The 20983-nt window shown below is 34.1% G+C and overlaps 2 protein-coding genes across 3 annotated transcripts; one reads left to right on the top strand and one right to left on the bottom strand.

The window, feature by feature from the left end:
- Positions 1–314: 314 nt before the first annotated feature.
- On the bottom strand, positions 315–10975 carry LOC133196783 (negative elongation factor D-like). Its single transcript, XM_061332642.1, has 16 exons — positions 10832–10975; positions 8746–8864; positions 8319–8428; positions 6769–6878; positions 6534–6641; positions 6180–6332; positions 5414–5544; positions 4805–4925; positions 4522–4588; positions 3977–4089; positions 2365–2501; positions 2100–2214; positions 1768–1863; positions 1446–1586; positions 883–1012; positions 315–628 (listed from the first exon to the last, which is right to left on the bottom strand). The coding sequence occupies exons 1-16, from the start codon at positions 10889–10891 to the stop codon at positions 612–614; spliced, it is 1728 nt and encodes a 575-aa protein (XP_061188626.1). The 5' UTR covers positions 10892–10975; the 3' UTR covers positions 315–611.
- Positions 10976–11409: 434 nt separating this feature from the next.
- LOC133197792 (uncharacterized) lies at positions 11410–18223 on the top strand. Of its 2 annotated transcripts, none has more exons than XM_061333999.1 (11): positions 11410–11593; positions 11808–11906; positions 12174–12363; positions 12912–13147; positions 13579–13726; positions 13876–13980; positions 14336–14832; positions 15530–15668; positions 16292–16432; positions 17094–17257; positions 17586–18223. In XM_061333999.1, exons 1-11 carry the CDS (start codon positions 11436–11438, stop codon positions 17752–17754), a joined length of 2046 nt encoding a protein of 681 aa, XP_061189983.1. In that variant the 5' UTR covers positions 11410–11435; the 3' UTR covers positions 17755–18223. The 2 variants fall into 2 exon arrangements, with proteins under 2 accessions (XP_061189983.1, XP_061189984.1); XM_061334000.1 differs by having other exon boundaries at positions 12174–12351; positions 17586–18222.
- The last annotated feature ends 2760 nt before the right edge of the window (positions 18224–20983 follow it).

The following is a 20983-nucleotide window of genomic DNA, read 5'->3' as shown; positions in this document are numbered from 1 at the left end:
CATTGTAGAGCCCTGTTTGTCAAGGTTTTCTTTTTCAACATTACGTATATTTCTAAGATGAGTCTTTGGCTCTTCCTGACTTTGTACTTTAAGTATACCACCTGATGAAACATTTATTTAGTACTGGCCTGAAATACACCACAGGAAAAGCTGGGCAAAACAAGATTTCCCTGGAATGATAATGTCAGTGTTATCGAAGAGTTGGTGGTACCTCATGGAGTCTCACAAGGTACTGCAATTTACCACCAACTCTGCAGCCAATCAGAACATTTATTCTAATTACACTGTCCAAAAGAAGTAATTTATGCCCAAGATTAATTTTGCATTTATTTTATTGGCACGTTTATATGACAACATAGCACATGCATATATACATGCCAGTAATAAAACAAGATATCTTTATGATACAGTTTGACCTATATTGAGAATGTTTACAGTCCTGATTGTAAGCATTCTAATTGGTCCTAAAGAGGAAAGATTCCTTTTCCAGTAAGTCCCGGAACCTTTCATGCACTTGGAAATCACTTTCTCCTGGAAATTCCACAAGCCAATGCTGACTATAGCCCCATTTGAGACATTAATTAGCACAATGTCCACTGAGAAATCTGACGCTATGATTTGCAATGCACTGAAAATAAGGAAAAGAGAGTGAAAATTTTTGTTTCAGAAAGAATATTGGAATGAAAGAACATCAAAATGTAAAATTTATTATTTTAAGCATACTTGAATAGTTTTTTCTTGTTTACTTATTATTTAAAAAATCTTACAAGGAGAAATTCTTAGTCATATGAAAGTACATACTACATATATATTTAGATACATGTTTTAGTATATGCACATGTTAGATGTATATGATATTTACTAACAGATAAAGATTCTCACATATAAACTCTGAGACGGGGTCATTGCCATCATCTGATCGTATGGAACCTGTGATGTCCCTACATTCTATTAGGGGCAAAAACAGTTGGCCAAACTCAGGAGTGTAGGGTGGGGCAATAATATCTAGAACCTGCAAAATATCGGTATACAATATCATTCATAATTAAACTTCTAATTACAGAAATGATACTCCTCATAACTCATGATATCCTTGCCCTTGCCCAAATGATATGCATCATTACTGTAGCAGACCCTATGGTCAGAGATAACATTTGTCATTCAGTTGCATAAGGTTTTTGCAGATTTATAATAAGATGAAAAGCCATTATAACACTTTTTGAATTCCAATTTCTAGCAACCTGTGAAGTGATTTATTTATACTATACATAAATCCAGAAAAGCCTTTAGCTTGTTTTAATTGAATATATTCATGTACATAAACTACAAGATCTGTTTTTATCAGAAATGCAATAAAACTATAGCACCCAAGCAGTTTGGTACAGAGATTAAAAAAAAAGACATTGCCTGAAAACCAAATTTGTAAAATTATTGAAAATTCTGACCTCTGTAACAAAATGTCTGATGAGTGAAATATCTGTGTCCTGTTTATCCAGACAGTTTTTGATGTACGTCACAACAGGAATAACAAAGCCTCGACTAAAGAGATGAACCATTCGGTCTAGGACTGCCTTCTTCAGTTCCAACTGCAATGTTGGAATCAAATAAAGCAAGAATTAAAACAAGATTGCTAGTATTCTAATAATCCACGATCTATAGACATACATGTTACATGGAGATAACAAACAGCAGTCAAGCTCAAAAGTTCTTTGAAATAATACAAATCGGGAGCAGAGCAAGCAGTTTCTCTATTTCTTTAGAACTTACCCTAAAAAGCACCTCTAGATCCTCAAATGAAGACTCGAAAACTCTGATGAAGAGGTCCAGGGCTGGCTGATGTAGTAGAGTATGGTTCGTAACAATCTGTAATAAGATACATTTTAATTTTAACAAATAACTTTTTTAAAACTCCTTACCCAATCATTTCTTAAAAATAAAGATTATGTATTAATAAAAATTATGTATTTCTTCAGAGGGAATAAAAAGTTATACATGGATGGAAGAAACATGTATTAATAGCAAATTTAAAGTAAATACATATTTAGTTTTGAAGAATTATGATTTATTAAGACATGTGAAATACAAAGACTAGGACTCACTTCATCGATAAGAACCAGGTGTAAAGGTGTGTGGTCTGTGTTGAGTTTGAAGTAACTAGCATCTGATACAGTATAATCCACCCAGCGTAGGACTCCGTAAGCAATCACCGGAAATCTGGTCAAAATGAAAGCACACTGGTGATTCAGATCTACTTTCAACATGATATAGTAATAATAGGTGAACACTCCTTTTTCTGATGATTTAATTACTTTATATGATAATAGGGTGCATAAATCAAACATACAGAAATAAAACAAGACATACTTGATATTGAGGAAGAGTGTGTTGATATCTGAGATAAGCTCGGATGAGCTTTTATTCTCAGCACACAGAGATTGCACTCGTTCTAAAGCCTGAGTTGTGGGCTTCAGCTCATCTTTATTGATATTCTTCCTTTGACCCTAAGAAGACGTACAGTATGTATGATTATGAATGCATACAATTTTTTTTATGAACCTTGCTATTTTTTAATAATTCAAAGCACAGGAATATGTAAATTTCTTCCTGTGAAAATCATTTTTGAGTCGGCTCGCAGAGCGACTCATTGGTATCACAGCTGTAAGTGTAAAAATTATCACTCATTCATCTAGGTGATTCATACACCAAATAAGATAGTTCTAGCAAAAAAATGCTTTTGTTTGAGTGATTGCTTAAACTTAGGTATAAACAGTATAAAATTTCATATTGTAACATTACTTATGTCTTCAGTTTTTTTTAAAGAAAAATTCGATTAAATATCTGTACAATGCATATACAAATACTGCGTATGCTTATATTCATACTAGTATGTGCAAGCAAGTTAGGCGGATCTAATCTTCCCATCTGAAGTTTATCATTCACCTAGAATAGTCCCTAACACACACACCTGCTGTTCTCATTCACTGCAGCTAGTGTGCCTGAAAAATCTATTTTTAGAATCCAGGTTTGTAGTGTGAATCATTGACGTAATTACTTTATAACACAGACCACTGCAGCTAGTGTGCTTAATTTATTTTTAGAATCCAGGTTTGCAGTGCTGCTTTCCACAATGTTATATTAAATTATCATATGTTACTTAACATAAACATAATCATAATGCTTAAATTAAAGTAAAATTGTGTGAATACATGTATATAGTTAAGCGGATCTTGAAAAATTTTCCCATAGATATCTAATGTTTGTTTTCCATTGCTGAGGTTGTTTTTAAGTGATTTATCTTATGTTTAAATGTTAATATTTTTTCCATGATACTTTGTCTCCCTTTTTAACATGATTTTCCCTGTTCCCCTCGTTTTTATTTCACTTTATTGTATTTTTTTTCTTAATAGAACACTGAGATCTAGTAAGATTTATGATAATTATAATTAAAAAATACTGAAGAGAAGTTTTTTAAAGAACTCATTTGACTTAAAAAGGTGGGAGATACTAAAACCCTTCACCTTTATTTACTTTTTTTGGGGGGGGGGGGGTTTAAATTGAGACCTGTTCAAATTTAAACAGTTGTATTTGGATCCCTATTCAAAATGTTGTTATTTTTGTCACATTGAGTATTTACAAACCCAAACTTTAAATAAATTTAAAAAATCTCATGTGAGATGGGATTGATTTGAAGCCCTTAATTTTTATAACCAATCATGGAGACCTGATATTCAATTTCTTAAGATGCAATAAAAACTGAATATAAGGCATGATGACATGTTGTATGAAAAAGCTCAATAAACTCGAGCGAGTCAACTCTCAGGCCCTTCAGGCCTTTGATTTCTATTTTCTTCTCAAAGCTGCAGAAGTCTGATCCAGAATTACAATTTTACAAAAAAAAGGTCATGCTAGAATTGCTCCACAAATTGGAACAAAATTTGATTTTTTTGGCATTTATAAAGGTCTTAGTTGAACTGACCTTTTTATATACTTCTGTAACACTTGCTGCGTAGGACAATACAAATATATATTTAGATTTGTGTTCAGGATTCACTCTGGATGAAGGTTTGAAAAGGGCATCAATTAAAAGCTCTGAAATAGAAAAGAAAAAGAGAATTGTCAATTAGCAATCTTTGTTTCAATACAGATTAAAACTCAAAATTTCATTGCCCACTCAAATTTTTAAGCTTTTTTCTTAATTTTGGTTTTGCTTTATTGTTATTTTTGGTTTTGATCTTTTTCTTCAAGTTTTGGTATGAATGCAATAATTTTCAATCTTTCATGGTGAGTTGCTGGTTTTCATCAAACCAATAGTAGGAAAAAATTGTTTGAAATTTATTTTAGTAAATGTAAAATCTTCTATTTTCAAGAATAATCCAAAAAAGTTTATAAAAATGTTATTTCCACAGAAGTTGTGGTTAAATCTACACCATTGTTGCTTGTAGCAAAAATAATGGAGACTGAAACTTTATCTCTGCTTTCTGTATTAATATTGTGATTTAAAAAAAAAGTGATACAAGGTACCCAAAAATGCAGGAACTCGAATCAGGTCCACGGGAGGAGGGTTCATCTCCATATACATTTTATACAACTGGAAAAAAAAGTACCACTTAAAATACTTAGTAATAATGATGTTTCTTTCACTAAGAATGTTTTTCTTATGCATTTCTGGACAACATGGATGAGAAAGATTGATATATTTCTACACTGATATCTGAGATATAGCTTATAATTGTGATATCTGTTGGATTCAGAGCACTTCTAGACTACATGGATTATTTCTACACTAATATCTGAGATAGCTTACAATAGTGATATCTGCTGGGTTCAGAGCATTTCTAGACAACATTGAGGAGAGGGCTTGACATGCCCTGGGATAAGCAGCCGCCCCACTGAGGGCCAGAGTAATGGGAGTCACATCCATCTCTCTGAAATAAAAATCACAATAGAAGAACACATATTAACATACAAGATATCAGCAACACAGAATTGTTTACATCAGAATGTATTTGAACATTTACTTTTTAAAATTTCTTTGACTGAGATAAAACTACAAATAATAAAAAAAAAAAAGATTTTTCATAAATCTATCGGTTCATTGATATCATGTGCGGGGCTGGAGAGAGACAGAGAGAAGTGTGGGGGGGGGGAGGGGGGGTTGGATCATGTGATTCACAGTCATGTAAATATTGGCTTGCATGATAATTTATGCATAAATGCCAAAGGCATTTACACAAATTCAAATTATCATGCAAGCCAATTGCTTGATCACATCAAAAACAAAAACAAAACAAAAAACAAAAAAAAAGACAATTATTCCTTAAAATTATACTTCCTTGAAATCACAGACTGAGTCCAGAATCATCATAAAAGTATACCAGTGATAAAAACCTCTTTAAAGTATAATTTTCCTGACCTGGCTTGGGCACTTTTCTGTAACTCCTGACATAATCGTCGAATGTTGGATCCACCCTTGGTTTCCTGGGCCAGAATGTGCATCAGAACCTGACTGTACAGGTACGTGTGTTCTCCATGACAAACCATTTTCTAAAAGTCAAATAAATACATACTAGACATTATGAAACTTTCAATACAGTTGCATTAGAAATTTTCAAAAAGCATTGGATTAAATCAGAGACATAAATCCATTAATACTGTATTTAAGTTGATTTCCTTGTTTACATCATTTCTAGATAAATTCCTATGGACATTTTAAGTTTTTTATTTATTGTTTACTTTCATATTGGGCCTATTCAAACTTTTAACTAATATCACTTTAACCCACTATTTGCCATGTCCACACCTAATTTAGATTAAATATGTGTTTACCTAAATTCACTTGTAAACTTAACCTAATGCAGATCCAATATGTGTTAAGCTAAAGTCACTTGAATTAACTTTGAAAAAATAGGCTGGCTCTTACAAGTACATGAATACACGCATGTGAACTGTAGGTTCAGTGTGATATGAAATTTTACCATTTCTGAGTATCCAGTATTAAAGATTAACAATTAATTCTTTACTTTTCACTGACTCTTTCAGTAAATAAAGTGCACTGAACAATATTTTTTTGTCCAAATCATTAATTCATATTGAAATCAACAAAATTTATACAATACATATACACGTAGGTCATACTACAAATACACATGAAAATCTAACACAATGGAAATGATACAAACTGTGAATTCTGGGAGGTTTTTGGTGATTGTTTCCTCCCCTCCCTCCAACATCCCTGTGATTGATGTCCTCAGAACTCGAGAGAAAACCTCAATCTGGTGGCAGGCTGTGGACACTGAGGTTATCTCCCCCTGGTAGCCAGCATCTGATATTAACTACAGCGAAAAAAAATTCTCACATTATTTCATGTATTGTTTTTACATGCATGTATTTTTGGTTACAGTTTTCAATCCACCCTTTTCAGTAATTTCTTTTCTTTTTTGTTTATGTCATTTGTGAATGAATTTGGTTGAAGGACTGTCAGAATAACAAGAACAATGTGGAAAATAAATATACTGCCTTACAAAATGTCTTACCTTGACTGTAAAGTTAAGCATTAGACAGTCTGGGTACTCTTCTGCCAGCTTGTAAAATAATTCTCTCCATGTAGGAAACTCAATCATCTCAGCTAACCATGAAGGAGTCTACAAGTATCCCAGCAATTCACTATAACTGTTATTTTACTGTACAAAATTTCAGACTGAGACTTTATTTCAATCTATGAGTAAATATTTTAATACATTATAAGCCAGTCCAAATGTTCTTTATTACCTCTCCCTCATCAGTAAAGATAGAATCAGCCTTTTTAGGATCAAAGTGTTTCATAATCATTGTCTTCAGATGATTCTCCACCATTTCCTGCACAATTTTGATATCCACACCTGTAAAATCAAACATTTTTCAAAATTACTTGTTCACAAGTCAGCAGTTAATATTTTCATTGTTTTAAAACCAAAAAGTTATTTCTTTCATATTAACTATGCTGGAACATTTTTCCACTTTGATGAATGTGTTCATGAGTTCTAGAAACAAGAGGTCCATGGGCCACGGGGCTCACTTGAGTCACCTTGGCCCTACTGTTCTTCAGAACAGTGCACTATCCTTACCCTGGGGACCATGATTTGAAACTTTTAACTTCACAACCTGAGAATGCTTGCATTTTAATATCATTAATCATAGCCTATCATTCTTGAGAAGATTTTTCAGATTTCCCCCTTTACAATCCCATGTAAAAATTTGATCCTCTTTTGTGACTCTATCCTACAAGTACCCCTGGGGGGTCATGATATGAACAAATTTGAATTTCCACTACATGAGGATACATGCTCATTAATACAACTAATAATGGCTCTGCTGTTAGCGAGGAAATTTTTCAAAATTTTTTCTCATATATTCCCATGTAAATTTTGATCCCTGTTATGGACCCACCCTAGTACCAGGGTCCATGATTTGAACTAAATCTACAGTACTTGAGAATGCTTGCATATTAATATCATGAATCATGGCCTAGCTATTCATGAGAATAAGATTTTATAAGAATTTTCCTACACAGTCAATGTTCATTATCTCAAACTCGATGGGACCAAGAAAAAACTTCGAGATATCTGAGGATTCAAGATATCAGGGGTAAAATACTTAAAGAATAAGTGGTTGGGACTTCCAAATAACTTCGACATATCCATGGTATTCAAGATATCAGTTTTCAAGATACTGAAGTTTAACTGTATATCCAATTATGGCCTTGCTGTTCATGAGAAGATTTTTCCTACAATATCCCATATTTAACTCTGATCTTCTCTTGTGGCCCCATCCTACCCCTGGGGCCATGATTTGAACAAACTTGAATCTACATTATGCCAGGAAGCTTTTACATAAGTTTGGTCTTTTCTGGCCCAGTGGTTCTTGAGATTTTTTTTTAAGACTTCCACCCTAATTTTAGCCTTTTCTTGATTATCTCCCCTTCAGGTGGACCCTTCATTTCAACAAAATTGAATCCCCTACAACCAAGGATGCTTTGAGCTAGTTATTCTAGAGAAGTCAAAAATGTGAAAAGATAACAGATAGACAGATGACATACAAACATTAATCAGAAAAGTCCATCAAAGCCTTCGGGCAATTGACCAGATGAGCTAAAAAGCCACACTTTTAAGATTTGAAAATTTAATCCTTAGAAGTTAAATATATACATATAATACAAGCTTATTATCTCTGAAATTTGACTTATTTCTAAATAAATGATAAAGGTTTCTTCATCATAACAAATAACCCCTATAAATTTTGGCTTAATTCACATGAAGGACCCAGTAATGCCTGATCCCCACCTGCTTGAATGAGCCACTCGGCTAACAGGTTGACAGTCTGAGCTACAGCTGTGTAATTATCAGACAACATCTCTACCACTTTTTCTGGAGATCCACCAGCTTGCAAGAATCTGGAGAGAATGCAAACAGATTTCTTATACTTTCTACAAAATTCTCAACCTCCTATTTTCTGATAACCTGATATGATTGTACTGTTACACTAAAAAGTAAATCAAATAAAAAATCTATGTCATATAACTTGTTATGCTTCTAAAAATTGAGAACACATATTAATGTACCGGTAGTATTCTGTTGTAGTTCTTAACTCAAAATAAACTAGAAGTTTTTATCATGAGAAGGAAAAATGATGCAATGTAAAAAAAAAAAAAATACAATGTACCAGGATATATACTCTTTAATTCATGTTTTAATCTTTTCTTCCCATTACCTTTTCAGTGTGCCAAACACTCCTGGTTCCATAATGTAATCTTTACATGAGAATAAGTCCAAACACTCTTGTTGGGCAGCAAACTTCTCTTCTTCATCCTCTTCATCTTCCTCTGGTGACTATTAACAATAAAACATAGGTAATCAAAGATTATAGAGCTCACCTCAAGGAATGTTATCTCTAAGTAAGGCAAAGTCTCACACTAAACTAATAATCTAGTAGTGTTCATCCCTAGATGTAACATTAGGGCAGTTTTGGTTAGATATTAACTAGTCACTCATCTAGAAAATGTAAGTCAAATCCAGCATCTGAAGCAAGTTTGAGAGTGTTCAACCCTTGATGCAAGTTTGGTCTAGGTAGGGCTTTAAGTTACACTGGAATGAATCTGCTCCAAAAACTTAAAACCTGGTCATTCATCATGAAAATATGTCAAATCCAGCATCTAAAGCAACTTTGGCAGTGTGCATCCTTGATGCATCATCCATGCAAGTTGGTTTCAGATAAGCCATATAGTTTCTTGGTGATGGACCTGCTCCAAAAACTTTAACCTGGTCACTCATCTGGAAATGTAGGTCAAATCCTGCATCCAAAGCAATTCTGGTAATGTGCATCATTAAATGTATCATTGATGCAAAGTTGGTTAGCATATGGCTTATAGTTACTTTAAAATGAACCTGCCCCAAAAACTTTAACCTGGTCACTCATCCAGAAAATGTAGGTCAGATCCAGCATCTGAAGCAAGTCCAGTAGTGAGCATTCTTAGATGTATCATCATGCAAGTTTGGTCAATAGAGGCAGGGACTGACAAATCCCATTGCCCGACGCCCAGGGCTAGTGAATTTTAAGGGTGGGCAAGTGAAATTTTATCAACCACTTGCCCATGGGCAAGTGACTTGAAAAAAATAAAATCCATATACAAGACATAGATCTAAAGCTTTGCACAGGGGTTTGCATGATCTACTCAGTATTTGTCTTCCATTTTTTTTTAAATATATATAAATATGATAATAGTTTATGGTGGGACAAGCAAATATTCAGGTAGGGCAAGTGAATTTTGACCATGCACTTGCCCTTGGACAAGTGCCTAAAAAATCTATTTGTCAGCACCTGATAGAGGGCTTATAAGTACTTGGAAATGAGATCTGCTCCAAAAACTTTAACCTGCTCCGAAAAAACATTAACCTACTCATTCATTAGCTGATATTGCAGCATCTGAAACCTTGACTGGTATAATTAATCATACTAGTAGCATCATCCATGCATCTCTGATATAGGGCATAGAAGTTCTTGAAAAGAAATATGCTCCAAAAACTTTAACCTCGGATGCTGACGCCAAGGGTATCACATAAGCCTCCCCCCTCCCCCAACTTCATTGAGGTGAGCTAAAACTCCATAAATTTAATGTCTGATTAAGGATGGGGAGGCCGAGGGTCCTTCCCCCCTGATGGATCTGTCATTTCTGTATTCATGCAAACATTCATTTAGCATGATGGACAATTGGGATCTAGAGTAAAAAAGTTTTGGATTCCCTTGAGTACAACATTCTCCAATTGTAAACCTATAAAGAGTCAATCCATACACAGATTCTCTGGTTAGAAGTCCATAATGGTACATAGTGACTAGAAACTACAGAATATCATGGATATGTCAAAGTGATTTGGAAGTCCCATCCACTTATTCTATATAAGTATTTTACCCTTGATAATTCAAATCATCGGATATCTCAAAGTTTTTTTCTTGGTTCCATCGAGTTTGAGATAACGAGGTTTGACTGTATATCAAATGTCTAGAAACATAGAGATGTTCTAGCATAGACTTTAGAATCTTGTCTTTAAAGCGAGCAGTGTGAAGAGAAGCAACCTCTATAGACTAATGTTTAAGAAAAGAGCAAATTCACTTCAGAATGAAATATTCACATTCCTCAGACAAATTTTGAGTGAAACCTTCCCAGAACCCTTCTGCTACCATAATTCCATGCAATGATGGTAAATATAACAGGACCGCAGTTATCGTGAAGATTTAGTTCTTGCACATAGTGCAATGGAAGCTTCTAAAAACAAGAAATTCAAATAAAAGAGAAAATTACATCTCCCCCATCGTGTCCACCGTCCCACATATTCCCTTCGTCATCCTCATAGTCGTCCATTTCTTTGAATCACGCGAAAACAGACGTAAAATTTGCAAAATTTTACAATCAAAGACAAAAAATTGCTAAGAACGCTTCCATCTTGAAAATATGTCAAGTTGTTCGCTGATTTAGTCGTATTGAGAGTCATTAAGTAATAAATTTGAAATACAAGACAAGTAGTAAACAGGTTTTTAATATCAAAAAGTTTGAAGAACATTATTGAAATTAAATAATATGAAGGAAACCTTTTAGAATTGACAACTTGCTTGTATTTCGAAGCAGTCTGGTATTACCTAACCAGCGTGTACCGGGTGCGAAACTGAAAGTAGACGTAAATGCAGAAAAAAATCTCATTTCAAGTCGATTGAGTAAGCTTTAGTAATAAATATAAGCACATTGTGTAATTTGACCAAAACTACTATTATGCAATCTTTTTCTTATGAAAATTTTAATGATCCACAGATACCTTCAGCATTTGTTACCAACCGAACACTTGTTGCAATGTTTTAAAGGCATTCTTTCATTAATTCAGCAAAGATGATGTAAAGATTCAACATTTGGAATGGATTTTCTTTGGGAGAAGCTGAAATCAATCAATGCAAACCACTTCATATTTGTGTTACTTTGTGGGGTCATTGCTTACCTATTCCGAGCCAGTGATTCCTATAATCTGAAACCAGTGTGGAGGAAAAGAAGTGAACCTCATCATTTTACCAACAAGTCAGTGTTCACGTTATTCTTAACCTTAGAGGCAAACATGAGGAGCATGTTTATTTGTATTTCAAGAAACATTTTCATTGAATATTTAGAACTAATTTGTTTTTTGATGATAAATTATACCTTAAACTTTAAACTATGTTGTAGTTTTAATTAGTATTTTAAAGGAATAACTGCTTCAAGATATTGTATTTTTTTCTTTCAATTTTATAATCAGGATATACCCTACACTTGATGACCGTCTCCCCTCACCTATAATAACAGACCTGGATGGAGATGGAACAAATGAAATCCTTCTGATCACTCATGACTTCAAGTAAGATCAATATGTCTAGTAATCCATTATTAAGAAAGCAATATGTTCAAGAAATTTGATCACTTTAGTTTGCAAAAAAACAAACATCCTGTTCGAAAAGAAAAATTCATTTTTTGTTTAAAACTTTAACTACCTTTAGTAAACAAGTAGTCTTAAAAGTGATAAATACTAGGTAACTCCAATAAATACTAGATAACTCTAGTCAGTGATTGTGACAAAGTATTGCAGTTTCCATGAAGTTAAATTGACACCCACTGATTTCTACAGGTTAAATATTATGGCCCTCCCTGACCCTGTGACAGATGAAGAGGATGATACACTCCCTCATGTTGTAGTCAAACAGAAAGCTGTCCTACCTATAAACGTCTCGGAAGTCAGTCGACCAGTGGCCATGGAGACAGGGTTTACCATACCTTACAGTTCCATGATGCAGATAAGAAAACAGGTCAGAACAAAGGTTATCTGCTAAACATTTCATTAAAATAATTTAATGTTAATTAAAGTAACATAATTTATAATAGTTATGTTTATAGAATGTAGATGTTATCTATATTAGGTCGAACTTGAACATTACTGAAAATTTCATTTAAGAATTTACATAAAAATTTTGATGTGCAGAATGTACTGTAAATGTATTATATTTAGTGTGTGAACGATATTTGGCAAAATTGATTTTTGAACAAGTTAGGTAGATTTGATTTAACGCATTTCTTAATGTTTTTATTTATTTATATAGTTAAGTGCAAGACATTTTGGGTTGTACTTGAATCAGTGGAAGCTTCTTTCCCCAAAAGGTGCTAAAAACAATACACAACTAAATAAAATATGTTTACAGTATTAGATTGTATATGTTTCTCATACGGTAATATAAATGAACTTGGTGCATCTTCAATATGTCTATTGACTGGAATGTTTTTGTTTATGAAGTCATTGGTTTGAAATGTCCTCCATGTATTTAGTCATACTAAACTAAAACTGTATAAAAGACTAACTAAATATTTTCAGATCATTGTGGTTGTGACAGATGATTGGCAGGTCCTATGCTACAATCACAATCTGGAGTTACTGTGGCATAAGAGATTTATGGACGTCAGTCGTGTGAGAGAGACGTACACAGTTAAAGCCATGGGGACCTTGATCACAGCCCACAATGTCAAGAAGACTGACCAGGGACTGGTGATTGTGGGTGGTAGCTTTACCCACTTAGTGCATGCACCACCAGATGCAACCACCCCTAAAAAGTAAAGATATATAATAATAACAGTGATATTTTATAAAAAATATTCACTATAAGAATTTGGCTGTAAGTTTATGTATACTAGATCTGGAATCAGAATTGTTTGGGAGGGGAGGCCAATGTTTTTGGATTTCTTGGGTCATTCTCACCCATGAATTTACATCCCCACAAATGATAACTTTATCAACTTATCGGTAAATGCCCACAAACGCTGACCCCCACAAATTAAAATGATTGCATATTATTCTATAGTATGTTGATAGTCCTATTTGCCAGACATTTCATTTTTATTATCTGCACTGTGTAACTAATGGTTTGAAACATTCACCTTTGATCATATTTAAGAAAGGTTTGATTGACTTGAAAATGGTCACATTTAATCGTTACATGTTCTAGCATAAATATATATGATATACAAGTACTTTTCCCACAAAGTGTCAATCATACAGAAGATAAACAGAAGAACTCCACAGAAGACAACACCCTGACCCACTTTAGCTCCTTTGCTGTTAGTGCATTAGATGGCACAGTAAGGTGGCACCACCTACCTGGGGATTTCGGAGAAATAGCAACCAACATCAAGGTACATGTGTACTAATACAGGAAATAAGTTTTTTGAAACATGTAATATCATAATATTATTCCTGAAGAAAATTATTACAAAAAAAAATGAATTTTTGTTTGACGAAAGCCAGTCTATTATTAAATGTCAATATGATGGATCTTTTGTAGGATATCCACGGAGACCACCACTGGAAGCTGGCCTTAAAAAGACACAGACTACATGTTGGAGAGGCTCCCTGGACAATGTACAAGAAAGAATTCAACAGTTTTACAGTACGTTTTAATGCTGTAATATTATGGTAATGTTGACTCCACCCCAAATTTTGAATAGGCATAGTACAAGTAGTAGTATGATTCCATGAAAAATCTTTTTTCCTTTGAGGTAATACATTTATGTACCAGAACATGTACCATATATATGATGCATATGTTTAGAATCTGCTGTTTGCTGTTTTAAGGTTATATACTGCCATCTCTCCATTACTTTCAATCTTGTCTTTGGAGGGTAATGCACATGAACTGAATAAGCCTATGCATATAAACTTTTACGTTATCATTGGCTTGGCAGTAAAAGTTTATATTTCAGAAATACTGATATTTATATCAGTAAATATTTTTTTATTTGAAGCCTCACTTGTGGAGAAACCTGGAGGACACAAAGCTGACACTGGGGAGATTTAGAAAGTCTGAGGAGACAAGCCAGTCAGACACGCCTTCTTCTCAGAGAATGGCCTTGACCCCTGAGCATGTCATTGGATATGCATATGGTGGACATCGACCACACAGTAATCATGAACATGTAGAAAATCCAAACTCAGTGGTCATCCACACCCACAATGGTATAGAGGTCCTGAATCTTCTGAGTGGTCGACCGGTCACTGAACTCCGTCTTCCTGGGGACGGGGCAGTGTATTTGGACATTGATGGAGATGGAGAGATTGAACAAATTCTCTGGGGTCAGCAGGATGACTACAGTCCTTGTTATATTGAGATCTGGCGGATTAATCCGGTGAAGGAACGGATAGAGCAGCTACCAGTTTGTCGGATTACTCGCTTGTTCTTCACTTCATCTTGGGCTTATGATGAAGATAACTTAAAGAAATTACCACCCATTATTATCAAAAGGTAAAATAAAAGAAAGTCAAACCTCAAAATTTTTAATTTAAGAGGGTCTGATATATAACTTTCAAAAGATTCAGGATATAGGATTCAAGATATAAATGTTGAAAGTCAGATATCTGAACCCTCAACTCACATCAGTAGATTCCTTGTATTTTATCTGCTGGTGCATGAGTTGAAGAAATCCTACTGTACTTAATTCAAAACAAAATATATTACCCAGTATGAGCAATTCAAAACTGGTTGTTATCAGTCTTTATGTTGCCCTCATAGACATTAAGATTTCACCATTCCCCCAAATGTCCATCACGATTTGCTGAAAGAACTGGCTCCAAGACCATAAACTGAGAACAGACTTAAGTCAAAATTTCGAATCAAATTATTTTTTTAAAATAATTAATCAAATTATTTTTAAAAATAATTTTGATAATGAAAAAATTTTTTTCTCCATATATATGGATTTTAGTAATATACACACCTGCAAAGTTTCATGCACATAAGTTAATTAGAACTCTAGATATTTAAAATTAAAATTTTGACTTAAGTCTGTTCTCAGTTTATGGTTTTGAGGCCTGCTCTTTCTCTCTGTCTCATTTCTTTGTGTCAGAAATTTCTAGAATTTTCACTTTTGCAAGTATTAGCAGAATGAATCGAAGGTGAAATCAAGTGTGGTTATTAATTCAAACCATTTGTATGTTTTCAGTGTTGCAAGGAAAACAGGACTCATAAGATACTTAATGGGTCACCATCTTCCGAAGTTCTCACATAAATATGACATCATCACATTTGGAGGTGTTGGCAGAGTGTCTTCTTGGGACAGAGAAGGAAATGCCAATTGGCAGGTAAAAGATAATGATAAATTGATTTTGAAAAATCTGATGAAGATTAAATACACAGAATATCATTAGCAAACTGGTTAATTTCAATAGAAGTCATGCTTATTATGACCACAGAGATAAGGCTTATTTAACAGCATTCTTTATCATCAGATCCAACATGTCTATAATATGATAATCCATTCTTCTGTCCATGGACCTTGACATGGCCTAACCCTTAGTCTAGGTCAATTGGACAAGGTTGCATTTTTTTAGAAGTATATAATGTACTATTTTGGGCTGTAACTTTATGGTTATGGGATTGTAGAGGTTCACAAAGGTAGCCTGAGAACAGAGGACTTGTATTTACTATAATTCAGTAATTCTTTGACAAGTCAATCCCAATTATATGGTTTGCTATGTAAATTTGTGTAAGATCTTCAGTTGTGATTTTTCTGTGATTTTTAAAGTGACCCATATACTGTTTGGAGACCCCTTAATAATAAACTATCCCTACCCTTTCCTAGCTTTTTGATTATTGATCACAAATACATATTACTCATGCTGTAAGAGTTACTAGGGTAAAATATTCCTGATTTAAATTATCTGCCCATGTTTAAGTTAACAACTTTAGACATTTTCTATGATAGGTTGCAACTCCAGCAAACTGGGCTAAAGCATCAACAGATATAAAGAAAAACAAGGAAAGAGATCATCCTGCCTACCAGAGATTTATGGAGGAGTTCTGGCCAAGTCGAGTTCTGATGTCTATCCCTGTGTATGGTCAGAAGGTATTACACTTTTTGTGATTTGATTTGAACATATTTTATTATGTAATAAAACATAAATAGAATGGGCAGCAGGCTTAGGCTAGCCTATACAAGCCCTCTCCATGGAACACTATAAATGTATCGTATTTTTTATCTTTTAATTAAGGACATACACAACATAGTTTTGAACTTAATTTATTATGAAGTTCCAATAATTGAAGGACATTTTGGACTTTTATGATAATGTCTATTGATCCTGATAATGATCTATTGATTTTGAGGAAATGCTAGCTCAAACTATATGTATGGTAATTTTTGTATATTTTTCTTTGTATAACACAAGGATTTTCATCATTTGATAACTTCAAAACCCCTGGTAATGTACATGTTTGCTGATTTTTTGTCTAAGAACATCTGATGATACAATGATTTTGAATAAAGAATAACTTGAAAAGTTACCAGTGGATGAGTTACGTTGTGTATGACTTTAAGCAAAGGAAATTTGATTGATATATCGCAAATCAATGTAGAAGACATTTGCCGATATTTTGAAAAATGTCTTTTATTTTGTAATTTATTTACATTTATGTTTGTTGCTTAGCATATTTAAGGTGGAAAAAACAGTAAGATCTACAAAATCATGTACTTGTACATAAATGTATTGTAAATTCATGTCCTGCAGAATGTGGTGGCCCTGAGTGGTTATTCTGAGTTTGTCCTGGTGGACTTGGTGAGTGGTAACCTCCTGGCAGAACATTCCCTCCCCTGCCACCCCACCTCCCCTCTGATTGTGGGAGACTTTGATAACGATGGGGTCAATGATGTCATAGTCACATGTAGTCTAGGGTAAGCGCTGTCTTTTCTTCTCATTGTCATTAAAGTCAGATTGCCATCAGATGGAGGCTTGTAATACATCAGTGACAGGACCCTGTTTTTCAAAATAACTTGCAACTAAGGCCAAAATCTACTTTAGCAATTTATTTTATTCCTTAACTGTGCAAGAACAATTCGATCAATATTTTTAAGAAGAGATGAGTTTTTTTTTCTGAGAAAGTCATGAAATTGGCAGTTTTATAACTACGACTTTGTCGTAAAACGTCACTTTAAACACTATTTTTATAAGGGGCAGTGATTTTTTTCAAAGTGAGTATGGAATCTTTGTTTATTTCATCAGGTACATAGGATTTTCTCTTCATCACAAGACAAACCACATTTTTACTGCAATGTATGGGCTGACTGTCTTTAGCCTCATTATTCTACTTAACTGGCTGTGCTCACCGCAGTCATTTTATGGAGAAGATGACGAGGAGGAACCAAGTGATGAAGATGAAGATGATGATTGAATCGATGATGGTGTGGCTTACGTGTAGATCAAGATCCAGGAAAATAATATTGCAAAACAACCATAAATTAAAGGAAGACTTTAAAAGAAAGAGAAAGAAAAGGGTTACGGAGAAGATGTTAGTTGTGGGGTGTTCTTTCAGAAAGCAAAACGTGAGTATTCCAAGAAGTGTTCATTGCCAGCAGGACTGGAAAACTTAGAGAGAAAGAGAGATAGTAAGATTTCAGGCCAAGGAGCAGTTGATGCAATAAGTTTCATGCAATATGGAAATGAACTTAATGAAAATCTGTAATTGGCATAATAAAAGTGTAACCCCCCTCCCCTCACATTCAACCTTAAAAATGTGACCTTTTTCAGAAAACATTTCCTTGCTTGCAAGTTCCTTTTTATGAAGATCATGTTTTGTTGACATTATTTGCAAATTTCTTTATATTTAATGTGATAAATAAACAACTTTATATTTTACCTATAAAGAAATTTGAGATATTTTCATGTACATTTGATACTAATTGCTACATGTAAAATTTACATACTTTTAAATTGTTTGAATTTAGTTACATATGATATCATTATTGTTCTCTGCATAAAATGCAAGACAAACCATGAGTGTGCACATCTGATGAAGCTGATTCTTAATTTCTTAGTTTTTTGGGTTTTTTTTTAATGAGTAGGCCTATACCTTGTTACCTTGTTGCATGTAGTTACCCGGTACATGGGAATCACAATCCATATTATGTACCTGCAAAAATAACCTCATATATGTGTACTTATTTTAAATCTTGAATTTAATTCTAAAGGTGCATTTCATTAATTTAATTTCAGGGGCATATTTTAATGAAGTTGTTGAAATAAATTATTTTTGGTGCCAAGCACTTTTGTATTTTTCGTATTTAAAGAATATTGATTTTTAATTCCAAATGTTGATGTTTTTGTTCACCTAAAATTAATGGTATGTAAAGAGACATATAGGTTTCAGAACTTTTGCAAATTAGTTCCCAGTTTTTCTCCAACTTTCTTTCCTGAACTTTTTAATTAAAAATTGAAGAAATGATAGTTGGAGGAAACCGGTAACTAATGAGCACACATAATGAAACCTTTTTCTCCCTTTACTCTTATAAAATTCTTTAATATACTATCTGAACATTATTACTCCACGAAACACTCACAAAACAATACAGTGTATTGTATAGCATACCATGACGTCATAATAAATGTTTACTAATGTGTTAGAGAACTAAACAAGATGTGTTTGTGAAACACTGATGCCCCCCTATGGCAGCTTTCGGCGAAGGTTAAAGTTTCTCAAATGCAAGTCAAAATCCAGGCCAAAAGAAAAAAAAAATGTTAAATTTGAAAGCCCTTGCTGCAACTGTTCAAGAGTTATGGCGAAGGTTAAAGTTTTTTAAAAGTAAGTAAAACATCAAGGTCAAGGTCAAAGTTGTTGGCATCCAAAGGAAGGTCATGTCAAAAGGATTACATATGTAAAGTATGAAAGCCCTAGCACCAACTATTCAAAAGTTATGGCCAAGATTAAAGTTTTTCGAAAGTAGGTCAAACTCCCATGTCAATGTCAAAGGGTAAAAGTGGTTGGTATCCAAAGGAAGGTCTTGTCACAAGGACTATGTATGTGAAGTATGAAAGCCCTAGCACCAACCATTCAAAAATTATGGCCAAGGTTAAAGTTTTTCAAAAGTAGGTCAAACTCCTATGTCAAGGTCAAAGGGTCAAAGTGGTTGGTATCCAAAGGAAGGTGATGTCACAAGGATTACATATGTGAAGTATGAAAGCCTTAGCATCAACCATTCAAAAGTTATGGCCAAGGTTAAAGTTTTTCAAATGTAGGTCAAACACCTAGCTCAAGGTCAAAAGGTCAAAGTGGTTGGTATCCAAAGGAAGGTCTTGTCACAAGGATTATATATGTGAAGTATGAAAGCCCTAGCTCTAACCTTTCAAAAGTTATGGCCAAGGTTAAAGTTTTTCAAAAGTAGGTCAAACTCCAAGGTCAAGGTCAAAAGGTCAAAGTTGTTGGTATCCAAAGGAAGGCCTTGTCACAAACAATACACATGTGAAGTTTGAAACCCCAAGCTCCAACTGTTCAGAAGTTATGGCCAAGGTTAAAGTCTCATAAAATTTTGCAAAAGTGGGTCAAACTCCAAGGTCAAAAGGTCAAATATGATGGTACCCAAAGAAAGGTCTTGTCACAAGGAATACACATGTGAAATATGAAAGTCATAGCTCCAACCAATCAAAAGTTATGGGCAAGGTTAAAGTTGACAACAGACAAACAGACAGACAGACAGGACAAAAACAATATACCCCCGGGATCTTTCGATCCGGGGGCATAAAAAGAATTATTGTACAGTAATGATTAAATATCTACATGTAGCGGTAAAGGGAGAAAATTCTTTAGGATGTAAGTATTGAATATATCCTGATCTCTCCAATATTTTGATGCCAATCTCTATGACCTCCATATTTAGCAGATTTGATTCTCATACTTTTCCTTGAAGTTATCTTGATATTACATGTATTTACATGCTCAAGACGCACCCTCTTGTCATAAGCATTCATGAAGAGAAGTACGCATGTATAAACTTTTACTTAGAGAAAAGTCGGGCTGCTAAGATTGGTATCACTAACAGTGATTAGTCACTGCATCTTTCTTAAAATTTTATTAAGGCCCTGCTATGCACCTACGCTCTAGTGATCAGTCTGTCTGTCCAATATCATTTGTCTGCAATATATTTTTCTCTCCTTTTGGCCAAATCTGGCTCATACTTCACCCATAGAATGCCCATGGATAGAGGATATGCAGTGACCCCTAAACAAATTTTGTAGATCAAAGGTCAAGGTAAAAAAAAAACTATGTAACATCTTTGTCAAGAGTACTTTTTCTCTCCCCTTGCCCTATTCTTGCTCACACCTTACCCAAAAAGTGCCTGTGGGTAAGGGGCATGCAGTGAACTTAACCAAGTTTCTATATCAAAAGTCAAGGTCATAGCAGATCTCTCTGTTCCAGAGCATATTTTTTCTGCTTTTTGCCTTATCTGGCTCATACTTTACCCATGATCTATAAACTCAGGACAGCTTTCTAGTCCCATTCATCATAAGTAAAATTTAGTAATTCATTGATCACCTAATTTCATGCTCTGGCTCAACCACAAAAGCATTAAAAATTGGTGTTTTGTACTTTTCATACTGAGATTCAAAATTCATAACCAGTAAGTGAA

The sequence above is a fragment of the Saccostrea echinata genome, unplaced genomic scaffold (genome assembly GCF_033153115.1).
Source record: "Saccostrea echinata isolate AGI-Se365-2 ecotype Australia unplaced genomic scaffold, CSIRO_AGI_Sech_v1 ptg000030l, whole genome shotgun sequence".
NCBI classification, from domain to species: domain Eukaryota; kingdom Metazoa; phylum Mollusca; class Bivalvia; order Ostreida; family Ostreidae; genus Saccostrea; species Saccostrea echinata.
Note: the sequence above shows the minus strand (reverse complement) of the source record. Positions and strands in the feature narration are given on the sequence as shown.